The following is a 15,714-nucleotide window of genomic DNA, read 5'->3' on the forward strand; positions in this document are numbered from 1 at the left end:
CAAGTACGTAGCATCTTTTCATGCGTCAGTCCCTAGTACGTTGCTTGGCCACAAGCTTCTTTTTAGTTAGGGTTTGCAGCATAACCCGTTCTGGAGCATTTCATGACTTGCATTTATTCTTCCTGTTATCATATGACCTCATCCAACCGAAGTAAATTTTCTTTGTAATGAAAGGATTAAAACTACGTCAATTAGCCCTTCTGCTGTTAAACAATACACCATTGCCAACCTCTCAAACTTGAACATCACATTAATCGTCTTGAACAAAAATACTTTTCGGTCCCTGTCATACTTCCCTTTTCTTCCTTCCCTAGTCTCATCTTGAAGTCTCCATCTCTTAAAGAACTTACCCCCAGGCTCTTCTGGGTCATCTGTCATCAACCCTCTGGTTCCTTAGGCTCTTGAGAACTCTTGGGTGCCTTTCACACTTGCTCCCATCCCTTGGTGAAGTCCCCATCTGTAACGGAACTTCCCCGAGCTCCTTTGGGTAATTTGACACCACATCACTTCCATCATGCTGAAAACCTCTCCACAGTTTCACCATTTTCTTGTCCTACGACCTCCTATTTACTAAGTAATTATTTCTCACTATTCCTGTACAATTACTCATTACTCTTCATTCTTCTAAAATACGCATTTATGCCTCTTTTTTCTTACAAAGTTTTTCCTTAATTTTCTGCATAATATTGTCATCTACTCATTTCAGGCATCTTGTTCCTACTATGCCAGTAAGGCAGAGCTGTTCAGCTATCACCTGAAGTTCTTCAATATACCTCCAATCATTTGGGTTTCATAACAAACTGTACTACAAATTACTTGAAGAATATAATTTCCAAAACATTCTGGTTTCTTCAAACTCAATTGGATTATGCATTTATAATGTCCTTCAGTGAGATAATGCATTTTGTATGCAGAATGCATTATACCTTTATAACTTCTTTCAATGAGATAATACATTATGCAAACATAGTCCGTAAATTAAATCATTCTAACCAAATAGACACGTCTCTGCTTTGGGGCTTTCACCAGTCGAGGCAGGATGTTTCATTTGCCTACCAACGGCTTCCAGAAGACGTAACACAAGTTCTACATTTTGCAGTCACAGGCCACAAAGTCTTCTTTCTTTCTAAAATAACAAAATTACTTTCACAAGACAAATGAGGAAGAACTTTACACTGTGCAAGAGTAAAATAAGAAGTTATTTGATGATATTAACTTCTACCATACTGGATGAAACTTCCTTGAATTCTGGCTATTCCCCAGTAATTTTAGCAATCCCTGTGGCACCCCAATATTCCTTTTATCATCGCTGCTACCAAACTATTTCATTAACCACCATGACGTCCCCTCATCAGCGAAGGGGTTACTCAAATAAAAATCAAATTAATCATTCACTCTAATGACAAATGTAACAGAATGATCATTTCCTGAGAACAGTGGTAATTCAAAGAACTAAAACATAAATCTTATGAAATAATGAAACCTCAAAAAACATTGTCTCTTAGCATGTTTATAAATAAAAAATCCTGACAACTTTTATCAAGATGACAAAAAAAAAAAAAAAAGGGGGGGAGGGGGGGATTTAATACCCTGTACTTGGAAAATATTTTCATGAATTTCTATTCCTTTTCTGAAAACACTAGACAACTTATGATGAAGAATCAACTTGCTTTTTTTTCCGGAATTGAACAGGGTATGGCAAATCATACATTTAAATACATCTAGAGAAAGTAAAGTACTTCAAGAGGAACTCTATACATTGCTAGTTTCTTCTCATCATTAACTTTCTTGCACAAAGCAATAACCTCATCCCAGTTTCAACTCACCAACAATAGACTCAACTAAACTTACGTATAATAGAACCTCTTTTATTAGTGGCACATATAGACAGAACTATTGAGTAACTTTAAACATAAAATACTATTCTCTGACAAACACTTAAATTCTCTTCAAACTCAACAAGTATAATCTTTATCATATATATTTTTGTTAATATTTGGCAAACTTCATAATATCAAATATCATTCTCTGAGTGATATTTTCATTCTTATACATATGTACATCTTGCTCCCTTGTGATCAATGGAATTCTACTTGCTACGAATGGTATTACTTTTCTAATTGATCCTCAAAATCAGAACCCGAATCGTAGCCCACCTGTTCCCGCCACCAATCCCTGACCTCTCCCGACCCTGATGCTGACCGTGGCAGGGCCGTCTTGTTGCTTGAAATATCTCCGCCACCTCCGCCTTGGCTGGCAGCCACTCGGCCTTCCATGGACTCTGCAACATGTGGTAGGTTCTTGCTGGCACCTTGAAACATAAGAATATATTACAGCAAACTTGGTCTTTCCTGCATCTAAATATGTGACATTTTGTTGATATATAACAATTCTAACATGCTTTTCTTCTCACACAGGATGTAGCTATTAACCACAACTCAAGAGACCACAGAAAGAATAGTTAAAAAACATACATACATTCATATACCAAAGGCTCTTTTTCCCCCTTCTAAGGGAGGTAGCCAAAAAACAAAGGCATAAAAAACTAAATAAATAAATAAAAAATAAATAAATAAATAACTTCTAGTGCTTGCCATAACTCACAAAAGAAATAAACATATTCCTTACATCACACTGAACTATGTTTTACCTGAGGGTCTATTCTTCCTAATCTTACTTTCATGGCGCTGTTTGTCGGACCGCGGACCAAAGTCCGACAGCGTTGGTGCCAGTAACTTTCGCACGCTGTTCATCGAGTCTGTCCTGGTCATCTGTATCCCCTTCTTCCATTCCCGAGCCCTCTCGCTTTCCTGAGGAAACTATTTCGCATTAGACTTTTCATTTCACTCACGAAGACCAACCTTATACAGTAGTTTAACCCTTCTACACCTTTACAACTTTCATTCTGGCTGATGAGACGTAATCTTATTCAGCTCATGACAGGAACTTGTGTCGAGTTAAACACCATGTGAGGACGGAGCCTTTATTTGTACGATGTTTCACTTATTACAGCTGTACTTGAAAAAGCTGTAATAAGCAAATAGTCATACAATTAAAGGCTCCATCCTCACATGGTGTTTAACTCATCAGTCTTGTCAGCAACTGATACTTTCATGAAAAACAGAGACTTGTGTTGAAGGAGTTAAACAATGGTTGTAAGATACAAAAAGATACCTGCAATTACTAATACTTCTTGGTTATTTACTGCATTGCCTCTACCCAAGCAGAGAAGAAGATATGTACAATTCTTCACCCACAAGGAGCTTACAGAGGACGTTTTGAAACAGGGAATTTAATGTCGTATGCCCTTACCACAAACTCACTTTCTACCAAGCATGACACAAACTGACATCATTCCTGACCTCTGCCACAAGAAACAACACCCAAACCCACTTGACACCACATAGTGAGCAAAATTTCTTTGAGTAATCTTCTCTCTAATACAATTTTTTTTAAATTGGATAGCCACTGATGTTCTGACGATCTGTATAGCTGATCTGCAATTTTGAGCAATCAGCTACACAGATCATCAGAATGTCAGCAGCTATCCAATTTAACAAAATTTCTTCACCAAACTGAAAAAAATAGATATAGAACAGCAATAGTCTCAATGAAAGCTCACCTTACTTTCACCTTCTTTTTCCTTCTCCTGTGCTTTGGCTTTTTCTTCATGGAAACCAATGAGGAAGTCTTTGTTGGTTTTGCGAAGGCCATCAAGAATGGAAGTTTGTTCTTTCTGTAAGGTGAAAAATGACATACATACATACATATACCAAAGGCTTTTTTCCCCCTTACACAGGAGGTAGCCAACAGAAAAAGGCATGAAAAACCACTCCCACCCACTTAAAGGTGAAAAATTAAATCTCACTAATCTGCATCATTCCCATCACACAGGACACTATAATTCAAGTCCCTTCATGAGAATATTTTCAGATTTACTATGGAAGAGTGGGATCAACAATGGCCACCAGCAAGTGATGATCCTCTGTGATGGGCATCAGAAAGAATCATCTCAATGCTGCTCACCTTCCAAGCCCATCAACACCCTCACCTACTACGTCTTCAGATCAAGCCCATGATCTCTCTCAATCAACTTCAACTGTATGTCTTCTTTTTCATATATGGAGGACAACCATTCACCAATTTCTCTTCCTGCTACTATCCCAGTGACATGGAAATAATCCCACACTTATACAACACAGACAGAAATCTGATCAATTTCTCCCCAAAGAGATCTATGAGAGGGCCTGAGGACAATTGTCTGTTTCTAATCAGTGAGACTTGAGGCAACAATTATCATCATGAGACACTCAATGACTAAAAATTACTAAGTACACCCATAATATGATCACAATACATCAAGAACCTTGGTAAGTCTGATATCAAATTATAGTAAATATGTTGAATTTATTAGATTCATTGGAGCAACATTCCTCATCTTTTGTCCATTACATTAGGGGAAGAGTGTAAACTATCTGATCATCACAAATGATATCCGTCATTTTACGGAAATATTACTTACAGCTTTGATTCGCTTAAGGCAATTATCCAGCCACTGTCTTATTGTCTGTTTGGCCACTTCTTCCTCAATGATATACTCCAGCTCTTCTCTAGCCAGCAACTCTTCAAGCTGCAGTGATTTGCGAATGTCCACACTCCGGTAGGAGAGCATGCTGCAACCAAGGAGACTCATATTAAGAAAGCCACAAAAAAAAATCCTCTTGAAGTTCAAAAGAAACAAGAGTTAATCCATTTTTGTCCCAATAAGTATTCATGAGTAAACTGTCTTCTATTTAGAGAAAAGTACTATACACCCAGCACCTGACTTCAATGAGTTACAATGACAAAGCAGGCTGACAAGAGACCTTTTGATTAATAACTGGCATGTCTCTCATCCATTGCATTTTATTTTCTTCAAAATTATAAAACTTCCCTTCACTTGAGATTTCTATCTCTATATACCAGGAGCTTTTTCCCCCTTATAAGGGAGGTAGCCAAGTCAAAGGCATGGACCTACTCCCATCCACCACCCTTGTTTCCCTCTCATCTTAGCTCCTCCTGGATGACAGGTCATCCCTGCATCCTGCCCACTCCCCTGGGTCAGATGCAATGAAGTAAGACACAGTGCATCCACAGCAAAGCTGCTTCACTTAATCAGCAACCCCCCTTCTCTATCCCCCCATGCAGAAAAAGAGAAGATGGAGTGAAATCCCTTCACTTGCTATTTCTAGAAATCATAAACTACATAAAATAAGTCAAATTAAATTTATGTGGAATGGGTAACACATGAGTGTATGTTTTGACTTGACCATCTCCCTTATAAGGGGGGAAACAGCCTCTAGGTACATGTGTATTCACAGAATCAGGGCCGGTGCTAGGAATTGCAGGGCCCAATTAGAAAATTGGTAGCGAGGCCCAAACTCTACAAAAGCTCGAAACTGAAGTTTTATTTTTGAATAATATAATAGTCTTCACTGATAAATCCCTCAGATTATGAGACCTACATAAATACATATACCAAAGGCATTTTTCCCCCTTATAAGGGAGGTAGCCAAAAAACAAAGGCATTAAAACCACTCCCACCCATTCTAACCCTACAGCATTATTATTTTCTTAACAGTTTAAACAAAGTCCGTCACAGTATTCTCTGCTCAAAGCCTGAGCTCAAGCACTTCCATGTAGGGCCCCCTTGAGGTGTACAGTCCAATTTGATAAAATCGATTAAATAGGCTTAAAACCGGCCCTGCACAGAATAGTTTATAAACTACTCAGAACTTACTTAAGCACATCGTGGAATGTAACGTCATCTCCATTATGCAGACGCTCCAACTCATAGCACATGTGCTTGAACAACAGGCGGTCCTTCGCCGGATCAACTTCCAGCCTTCCTTTCAGTAATCGCAGGATGAATTTCACCTTCAAAACAACCAAAAAAGATTGTAGTCAAACCTATAACATTATAAGATTATCAATACTTATTCAAATAAGGGATGTTCACATCTGTTCTATAAAGTTTCTGAGTGGACAATGAGCAGGAGAGTGGTCACAATATAGTGAAAAGGTAAACCAGCTATAGATAGCTCTTGGGCCCTGATGTGGAAGCCCTGTGTCTCGCTACATAGCCTTCAAGCTAACCCGTGTGATGGAGAAGAGGGATGTCCATTCACCCACAAGGTGCTAAGAAGGGAAAGACAACGAATGAGTCCTGGACAGGTATGGGACAGTTGTTGGGTGGGTATATGCTCAGCCTCAGCCATCCCTTTACATCAGGAGTCACCAAACTTTTTTCACAGTAGGCTAGATAACTGAGAGAATAACTAGCATAGGCTGCATAATTATCTATTTACACATTGATTATTCTTAAATAAAATTTTAGAAAAATACATACATATACCAAAGGCTTTTTCCCACTACACGGGGGGTAGCCAAAAAGAAAAATAACAATTAAGAAAAAAATACATGTAGTGCTGTGGCAGGCTGGATGGACTGACCTCCTAGGCTGGATCCAGACTGTTGGCCATAGTTTGGTGACCCCTGTTTTACATGGAGGGAAAGGCTCCACAGTAATTCAATCAATTCTCACAGAACTGTACCCCTGTATTCTGAAGAATTTATGCCAGAGGGTATTTTGTTGCTGCTAAAGCAATCACCTTTGCCCATGGACTTGCATAGCCAAGTCAAGTATTAGTTACCTGTAAATGTTGGATTAGAACCTAAATACGTGTTACATAAAGTGAGATCAAGACAATCTGTCTCCCCAGGTTTCTCTTGCAGGAGACCCAAGTTCCCGGGTAACTAGCCACAGCCATTGGGCAAGCCTGTAGGTCATTCAGGGAAGATACTGTGTTGTTGTCTTGGAATTGTTACTGTGGGGCAATGAGACAGATCTCCCATAATGATTGCTATTTGTCCTTGCAGACTCAGCACAGTGGGCACAAGTATTGATTTACATAACAGTGTTGTACTTCTTCATGTAAGTCCATAACTATTTTTTATTATTTTTGGAAAAATTTCAAATTATCAGTGGGCAGGAAACAGAGGCAACCTTTCATCCATGAGGAGCTAAGGTGAGAGGGAAGAAAGGGTGCTGGATGGGAGTGGAATGGGTAGGAGTGGGTATTATGCTTTTTGACTTGGCTACCTCTCTTATATGGGGGAAAAAATCCCTGGTATACAGATAGACTATTGACTCAACCAGCCCTCCTACAAGGAGTGTATGCATGTATGTATATATTTCAAACCTTTCTAAAATCAGTTACACTTCATTACACAATTCTTGCATGGCATATACATGATGGTTTAATGTCACAAACTCCTCCCTATCGAAGGCTAGGATAGTGCCCTTCACAGAGGGCTTTGTAGCGAAGCTCGCTGGCTCAGCAGGTTAGGGCGTTGTTACTTGCGGCAAAGGTCGAGGGGATGGCAGTTCGAGTCCTGCCACCAGCAAAGTTGAACCAAGGGCATGGTTCATTAAATTCCATGCTACAAAGGCCTCTGTAAGGGGCACCATCCCAGCCTCCAGATAGGGGGAGTTTGTGATGTTAGTCCATTTCACGTACATACATATACTTAAAGGTCCTTTCCCCCTTATAAGGGAGGTGGCCAGCCTAGGTATGCACACACCCTTTCCCCACCCCAAACCCATTCATTATCTTAGCTCCTTGTGGATGAAGGCTCATTCTTGTCCCACACCCACTGCTTGGGTCCACTACAATGCAGCAAGACACAGCACCTCTGCAGCAGGGCCTGACAGCTAAAGATGGGTTTACCCCCTCAGCTTCATTTACATGGCAACCTTCTCTGCATGGTCCAGTAATATGAGAATACTTACTTTCCTTACTGGAATAACACCCCTCTGGTTTACGTCAACAATGTTCCAAGTACTCTGGAAGTTTCTTATGTCTGCATAGGAGAGCAAGGCATCTTCTTCATTGGAATAAAACAAAGAGAAGTTCTCCATGATGATGGCTAGAGAAAAGAATGAGAAAAAACAAAACATTCAGCCCCCCGATACATGTTCACTGATGAACAACTTTATTCAGCTGGAAAATAAACATAAAACTGAAAAAGGGTTCCAATACATCAAGACCACTTCAGTCTCCAAGCTTGACCCTTAATAAAAAATAAATATATGAATGAATAAAAAAAAAAAAAAATTGTATTAGCTACAACCAAATCTTGAAAGGCTGAAAGAATATATTCAAATATTTCTGATCACAAAAAAATCAATCAATCAACCCATTACCCCTGCTCCCTTTTGCACACAAGACCTGCAGCCTTCAGGTAACCCATAACAACCAATTTATCCATGGACTAAACCTACCTACAAGAAGGTTCAGGACGATGTAGGTGATGATTACGTAAAAGGAACAAAAGAAGATGAGAGATCCTGTGAAGTTGCCACAATCTGTCTCCCAGTAGTTGTTGCCTGGAGTGCAGAAGTGCGGAGCAATCATGCAGTCGTGCATGATCTTGTTCCAGTCCTCCCCAGTGACAATGCGGAACAGAAGCGTGATGCCATTCGTTGCTGTCTGGAAGTTCGCTTGCCTGTCCACATGACAAGAGTTCTATATATTTCTCTATGGTATATGGCATGAGTATGGTTTGAAATGGCCATCTCTTTTCTAAAGGGAAAAAGGCCTTTTGGTGTGTGTGTGTGTATATATATATATATATATATATATATATATATATATATATATATATATATAGATATATATTTATATATATATATATATATATATATATATATACACATACATGTATCAACAACCCTTGATACATGGGTAACAACATTTAAAAAAATTCTTTTCATAATCTTAAACAATAACAGGCAATTAAATATACCATACACAACTTAATGTCCCAATTCAATGCAAGTTCAATCAATACTGCATTTAAAGGTTAATTAACAATTATCATCTCATTAAATCAACTTCCAATGTTTACCTTCCAATGCCTTCCCCATACTTGACGGTTCCAAAGAGGATGGAGCCAGCAAGAGCGTAGGACAGGATAAGCAGGAACATGCCCATGATAATGAAGAAGCTCTTGTATACTGACACCACCACTGTAAGCATTAGCATCTTCAGTGTGGCGTGCTTGCCCGTGATTGTGAAGAAGCGGAGGATGATCACCATGAAACCAAATGTGTGAGTTTCGTCACTCTGTGAAGCAGAAAATATACATAGAAAATGGGGGGGCCGAATCCAATAATAATCAACACTTCTACGAACACAATATTAGGTCATATATTCTCAAATTTTTCCACGTGAAAGCATTTCTGATAGAGTACGTAATAGAAAATGGGTACACACGTTAATGGTGTAGTTCATGACAATCCAGACAACACCAAGGACTGTGACAAACATATCGTAACGGTTGCGACGGCTCTGCCAGTACCCACGAGGTGTAAAAGCTATCAACTTCATTATCACCTCTACCACAAACACCATGTTGATCAAAGAAGATGTAATAGCTAATGTTCTGGTATGAACCTTGTCCTCTCTCCACTGAAAGGGAAAATGATTTAAGATGAAACACTCAATGCAAACATTAAATCTTGATGTAAATTTTATTACATAAAGAAAACAAGATTAACTTTTTTTTTCTACACTCTCACAACCCAAAGAACACCATAAGATCTTTCCTGAGTGACACACAGGCCAACCAGTCACTGTAGCCAGATCCCTTGAGCCCACAGGTCTCTTGTCAGAGATCTGGGGCAACAGAATGATTGATTCTGTAATAATAGTGACCATCTCTAACACATACACCAAAAGGGCTGTTTCCCCCTCATAAGGGGGGTGGCTGCATTAACCCCTTCCATACGGTGCCGCACACGTAGGCGTCATGGGGAGCGAGTGTATTCGCGAGGCTGCCATATCGGCGTCTTGATTATATTTATTGTAGTCGCCCCTCCATAATGACATTCTTTCTAATTCTTTTGTAATCCCATTTTCTATGGTTATCAAAATTCACGGGTGAAGAGAGAACGATCGATATAAGCGGTGACTATATTTTATGATGCGAGTATTATTACGACACGTCGTACGGCTGGCATTGGTTGCTGCCACCGAGATCTAAGTCCATGACGCCTACGTGTGCGGCACCGTATGGAAGGGGTTAAAGGACACACCCATCAAACATACATACATACATATCCCAAAGGCTTTTTTTCCCCCTTATAAGGGAGGTAACCAAAAATCAAAGGCATAAAAACCACTCCCACCCATTCCATCCCTAACACTCCACTCCCCTCCACCCACTTCCCTCCCTCATATCTTGGCACCTCCCATCCAAAACCCATTCTCTCGTATCTCCACACTTCTTGAACACCAAAGGAATACTCATGAATAATACTGCAGAGGTAGCAAAGCCTGCTCAACCACCGCAGTGAAATAATATAAAAAAAATTAAGATAAACCATGTAGGTTGGTAGACCTAAAAATATGTCATCATGTATCATAGACATGACCATGACAAAACCAATCAATGAACAGAAACCACATTCATTACCATGTAGGCAGACTTCTTAACTATCTGATTCATGATTATTCAGCTTATCACAAACTCTGACTCATAGAAAGATTTAGGACAGTCCCTCTTCAAGGATGACTTTTCAAAACAAGGAATTTAATGTAGTTACCCCTTAACCTTTTCAATACAAGTCAAACTCCCACATGTGGTACTGGATGCCTGATGTACAATGATTTGATGATGCATTACAATACTCATGTTATAAAACATAAACTCACTGATGATTTACCCATTCTCTTTCAAAGAGAGATAATAAATACAGAAAATGAGATCAAGCCAATTCACAGAATTTGGGGGTCACTCAGCTACATACATACATACATATATCAAGGCTTTTTCCCCTTACAAGGGAGGTAGCCAAAAAGGAAAAGGCATAAAATCATTCCCACCACAAAATGAAATTAATCATGATGCCTAATAGACAGAGCAAGTGAGTCTGCCCCACATCTATCAAAACTCTAACTTCCTTCCATTTTGTTCTTTCCTTGCACTGTACCTCCAAATCCTACCCTCCCCCCTCTTCCCCATCTTATCTATCCTGCCCTTTACTTACTACTACATGATGCCAATGCCAGCATCATCATATATCCACTCACACCTCATGACATCTATGTAGGTGTCATCATATGAAAGAGGTTAATTATATAAAAATGAAAAATTCTTTGGGTTGGACCAAAACAAAATAAGAAGATACTTACCGTAACAGACAACAAACTACTGTTGATGATAACAGAGAGAGCCACGAATCGCTTGACATAGATATTCTGCGTAATGTCATATATGAACGCCCTGAAGGCTCTTCCATCAGGTCGTGGAGGAAGGTGCAGCGGCTGAGCAATTTTCAACCTCTTCTTCAGGTCACACCTACCAAAATCAATCAACTGATCAAAAACTGTACTGCAACATAAGATAATCCTTTACAAAAAAAAAAATCAAAGTAATAAAATTATGCACAAACACTGTCTAGTGTAGACATATGGAACTGCCTAGTCTAGGCCTTGTGGTCTCTTGCAGTCTCCTTCATTGTTATGTTCTTACATTCACATTCCAAATTTCTAGTCAAGAGCAGGAAAATTCTAAAAGAAAGTTTTGTATACAAAATTTACAAAAACATCTCTCATAAAAATCCCGTATTATTTACATACACTCGATGCAACACAAAAGAAAAAGAAAATACAGATGCAAACGTAGATGCGGACTAACCATCTCCTCTGGTCGACCGTAAGTAAAGCAGTGCCTTTGTTCTCGGAGTAGTTTGCGATGACAACACCCACAAAGAGAGTGAGGCCGATCATACAGCCCAGGAAAACAAACAGGTGGATGTAAATTGCAGACGACTGTCAATCAAACAAAGATGCTATTAGTACAATATTAACAATAATCGCAGTGGCAGTTTTACACATTTATTTCCCGTCACTCTTGAATTCAACCTTGCTAACACAACCTAGGAATCTAGTGATATTCGTGAATATTAATATTTATGAAACTTTATTCATAAAACAACTTTCTAATGCACAATAACTAATTCACAAAAAATAATTCATATGTTAAGCATTGTCCTTCTTTTTTTTTTTCTTTTTTTTAACTTTTCATTCATTACACACTCTAAGACAAGGTTAGGCATGATGGTTTTGGTTAAATCTTGGGGGATTTAAAACCATACTTTGTCCTTTCTGCTGTCACATATTGGTTCTCTTAGCAAGGTTCCAGCCATCATAATCTAGATTCTCATCTCCAGGTACTGACATCCTAGTTAGCTCAGTAGCAAGGACAGAACTTTTGAAAATTAATGTCTACCTATCTTTTTGTACACCAAAAGGCTTCTTCTTCCTTACAAGGGAGGTCACCAGCCAAAGCATCCACACCAACCCTCCACCCATCCTATCTGGTGATGATATGGTTTAATGTCACAAACTCCCCCCTATCAGAAGGCTAGGATGGTGCCCCTCACAGAGGACTTTGTAGCATGGAATTTAATGAACCATGCCCTTGGTTCAACTTCGCCAGTGGCAGGATTCGAACCGCCATCCCCTCGACCTTCACCGCAAGTAACGATGCCCTATCTAGTACATCTGAATAATGTGATGTCTTCCTTCTTTCTTCTTATAATGTTTTTAATCTGAGTTCCGAATATCTCTTTGCAGAAGAGCTCCCACAACCCCATAAGCTCTCAAATGATAGGCCTTTCGGACCCACTCAAAGGAGGATTTGCAGTTTGATACAAGGTTCAACAATGATAATTACTTCTACCAAAACAGACATCCCTAAGACAGATTTACTTGAATCAAAACATAGGCAAAAATCTATAGCCCTTGCAATGAGTTTAAAATATTACATTCAACTTCAATGTTTAACATGCATTAAGCTAGTTATCTGCAACCAGCACATTCAAATGTTTGGGAAAAGGGTGAACAAATTGCATTTGCAAATTCTACATTTCCAGGCACATAAGGAGAACTGTAGTAACAATTTTGCAGCAGACATAAGGAATTTGTGAACAACTCTAGGAATGAAATATGCATAAAAAAAAAAAAACATCCATCTATGTTCATGACATAAACTGATCACACACATAAATCATCTGCACAAGTCATGCCATAACTCTATTATGTAACTTAACATAATCATACATACATATACATACATATACCAAAGGCTTTTTTCCCTCTTATAAGGGAGGTAGCCAAAAAACAAAGGCATAAAAACCACTCCCACCCATTCCATCCCCAACCCACTCCACTCCCCTCCACCCTCTTCCCTCCCTCTATCTTGTCACCTCCTAATATGATTAATTCCACGTCCAATAGAGATGAAATTAACCTGAAAATTTTAGCGCAATCTGAGGTAAAGGTAATTCTATTGAACTGTCGGACCTGTCCTGCAGCCCAATAACAAATCTTCTTTAATCTCAACAACAACAAAAATTACCTTATACACATTTTATAAGACTAATTAAAATTTCCACATATTTAAGAAATATGTATAAACACATTTGACATACATAACTACAATCATGTAAGTCTCATTGCATAAAAGGAAAGCCATTAAAAGCAAGCATTTTTAATGAATAAATTGCACAGAATACTAACACAACTGCCTAACACATAACACTATATCGTGCTTCATTGCAAATTACACATGGAACTATATAGCATGGATCAAAATACAGCCATGTACTGTAAAAAAATATGTAATTGACATCCACCAGAATTCCAAGTAATCTAAGAAAGTATTTCAATATTAAATATATCAATCCATTAATGATATGATAGTATACAAGAGGCACCTTTCCTTTTTTGGGGGGAGCGGAGAGAAAAGGTAGTCAAATCAAAACCATTAATAAAAATGTCAAGTAAATGTATTTAAACTATTTTAAAAGATGAAACATATTCTGCACATTGAAGAATTTTGTTTCTACATGGGCGCTTACTTGAATATGTTTAAATCAATCAATCAACCCATTGCCTCTGGTCTCTCTTGCAGATGACCTGCAGTCCTTATAATTTAAAAATTTCTTCACTGAGTGGGTTATGGGCTGAACTGGTGATTGTGGCCAGCCACTCCAAGACTCCTGCAAAAAATAGCTATGGTGACAGATTGACTGAATGAATTAAAACAAATAAATAAATAAATAAATAAATTTATCTATTCTAATACCATGGGCCTCTTCCCCCTTGTAAATTGAAATATGTAAATAAAATAAATAAGGGATACCGGTAACAATAAAAATAAATAAATAAATAAATAAATAAATAAACCATGTAACATGGTCCATCAGAGAAGAACATATATCACACAATATGGATGACCATTAATGGATTAAACCATATAAACACATGAAATGTACTACAAATGAATTACAACAGATTCTGGGGAATTCAATGTCACATATCTTATGAGCACAGAAAATCTATGGATCACAGCAAAATGTACTAACCACGAGCATACCTACAACAACAACAACAACAAAAACAACATCAACATGAACCTAGACAGCAAAGTAATTACGCTACCAAAACAACTTACAGTCCCCAGACGCTTTATCAAAACCTCACGAATGTCAAGCCATCCTTTGAATGACAGCACTTCAAACAGAGCAAGCATTGCGCTGCCAATGTTGTCAAAGTTGAAGCGTCGAGGATTAGCCCTGGATTGCGAGGGACTAGCATTAGAGAAGCAAATAATATAATCCACATCAATAATACTCCCTAGGATTTACTAAGAGTTCCCATCTTCATAGAGGTGACATAAGGATTTTTTTACTTAAAAGCTACAATAAAAATTCATGTGGTATTTTAGCTACTGCACTTATCACAACTAAATAGTACACACATATAAATACATACATTCATATATACTTGTTTACACCAAAGGACCTTTCCCCCTTACAATGAGGGTGGCCAAGTATAAAGTACACTCCCACACCATAAAACTCATTCATCATCCCACCTATCTTAACACCTCAAATATTAATAGTTGTTGTCCCCTTTTATGCTTCTTAAGTCATAGGCAATGCAGTGAGGCACAGCTCTTTCACAACAGGGTCCAGGAGCTGTAGTAGGTTTACTTCCAATGCCTCATCTTAACCTCTTCCCTCCGGGGCACATCGCATGTCTGGCAGCATCAGCTGCCCGACGTGCGATGTCTCGTCATAATAATCGCATTATAAAAATAAAGTCAGTGCTAAATTGTCCGTTCTCTTTCACCCGTGCATTTTGATAACCATAGAAAACTGATGAAGCCAGTTTAGAGAGAATGAAAATTACGTAGGTACAACTACAATAAATACAATCCAGATGGCGACTTCGGCATCAGCGAGTACCTACTTGCTCCTCATGCCGCCTATGTAGGCGGCACCGTATGGAAGTGGTTAAGGTGACCCCATCCACATTTAATCAGACAAATTTATGAAGCAGATGAAAAGAACACAAATTCTCACTCCTCTATCCATTGACAATCTCCTTCCATTCACTTCAATCTTCTGCACTCTATTTTTTCCCTACTCAACAAACATTCCTACAGCTACTTGCCCCTCCATCAGATTTTAGCTTACCATTTCATGAATGCTTTTTATATAAGAAAAAAAAATCTACACACATCAGTTTGTCACAGGATATCAATTCACAACCCTTAGTAAAATATCCATCACTAATAGTTCCACAAGTTTGTTACTCT

At 38.6% G+C, this 15,714-nt stretch overlaps 1 protein-coding gene across 5 annotated transcripts in view; it reads right to left on the reverse strand.

Annotated features, from left to right (window-relative positions):
* na (sodium leak channel non-selective protein na) overlaps positions 1 to 15,714 on the reverse strand; it is a 48,192-nt gene that overhangs the window by 1,582 nt on the left and 30,896 nt on the right. For 2 of the 5 annotated variants that reach the window (XM_076206769.1, XM_076206766.1), the window contains exons 21-32: positions 14,566 to 14,686; positions 11,743 to 11,876; positions 11,238 to 11,403; positions 9,318 to 9,512; positions 8,950 to 9,167; positions 8,324 to 8,547; positions 7,832 to 7,968; positions 5,780 to 5,916; positions 4,523 to 4,673; positions 3,623 to 3,736; positions 2,651 to 2,819; positions 1 to 2,311 (exon numbers count right to left, since the gene is read on the reverse strand). The exon at positions 1 to 2,311 is cut by the window's left edge and continues 1,582 nt beyond it. In XM_076206769.1, the coding sequence (XP_076062884.1) occupies positions 2,109 to 2,311; positions 2,651 to 2,819; positions 3,623 to 3,736; positions 4,523 to 4,673; positions 5,780 to 5,916; positions 7,832 to 7,968; positions 8,324 to 8,547; positions 8,950 to 9,167; positions 9,318 to 9,512; positions 11,238 to 11,403; positions 11,743 to 11,876; positions 14,566 to 14,686 (1,969 nt within the window). In that variant the 3' untranslated portion in view covers positions 1 to 2,108. The remainder of the gene's footprint in view (positions 2,312 to 2,650; positions 2,820 to 3,622; positions 3,737 to 4,522; positions 4,674 to 5,779; positions 5,917 to 7,831; positions 7,969 to 8,323; positions 8,548 to 8,949; positions 9,168 to 9,317; positions 9,513 to 11,237; positions 11,404 to 11,742; positions 11,877 to 14,565; positions 14,687 to 15,714) is intronic. The other 3 variants (XM_076206770.1, XM_076206767.1, XM_076206771.1) reach the window with 3 other exon arrangements.

The sequence above is a fragment of the Oratosquilla oratoria genome, chromosome 23 (assembly GCF_046742065.1).
Source record: "Oratosquilla oratoria isolate Oo_2021 chromosome 23, ASM4674206v1, whole genome shotgun sequence".
In the NCBI taxonomy this organism is placed as follows: domain Eukaryota; kingdom Metazoa; phylum Arthropoda; class Malacostraca; order Stomatopoda; family Squillidae; genus Oratosquilla; species Oratosquilla oratoria.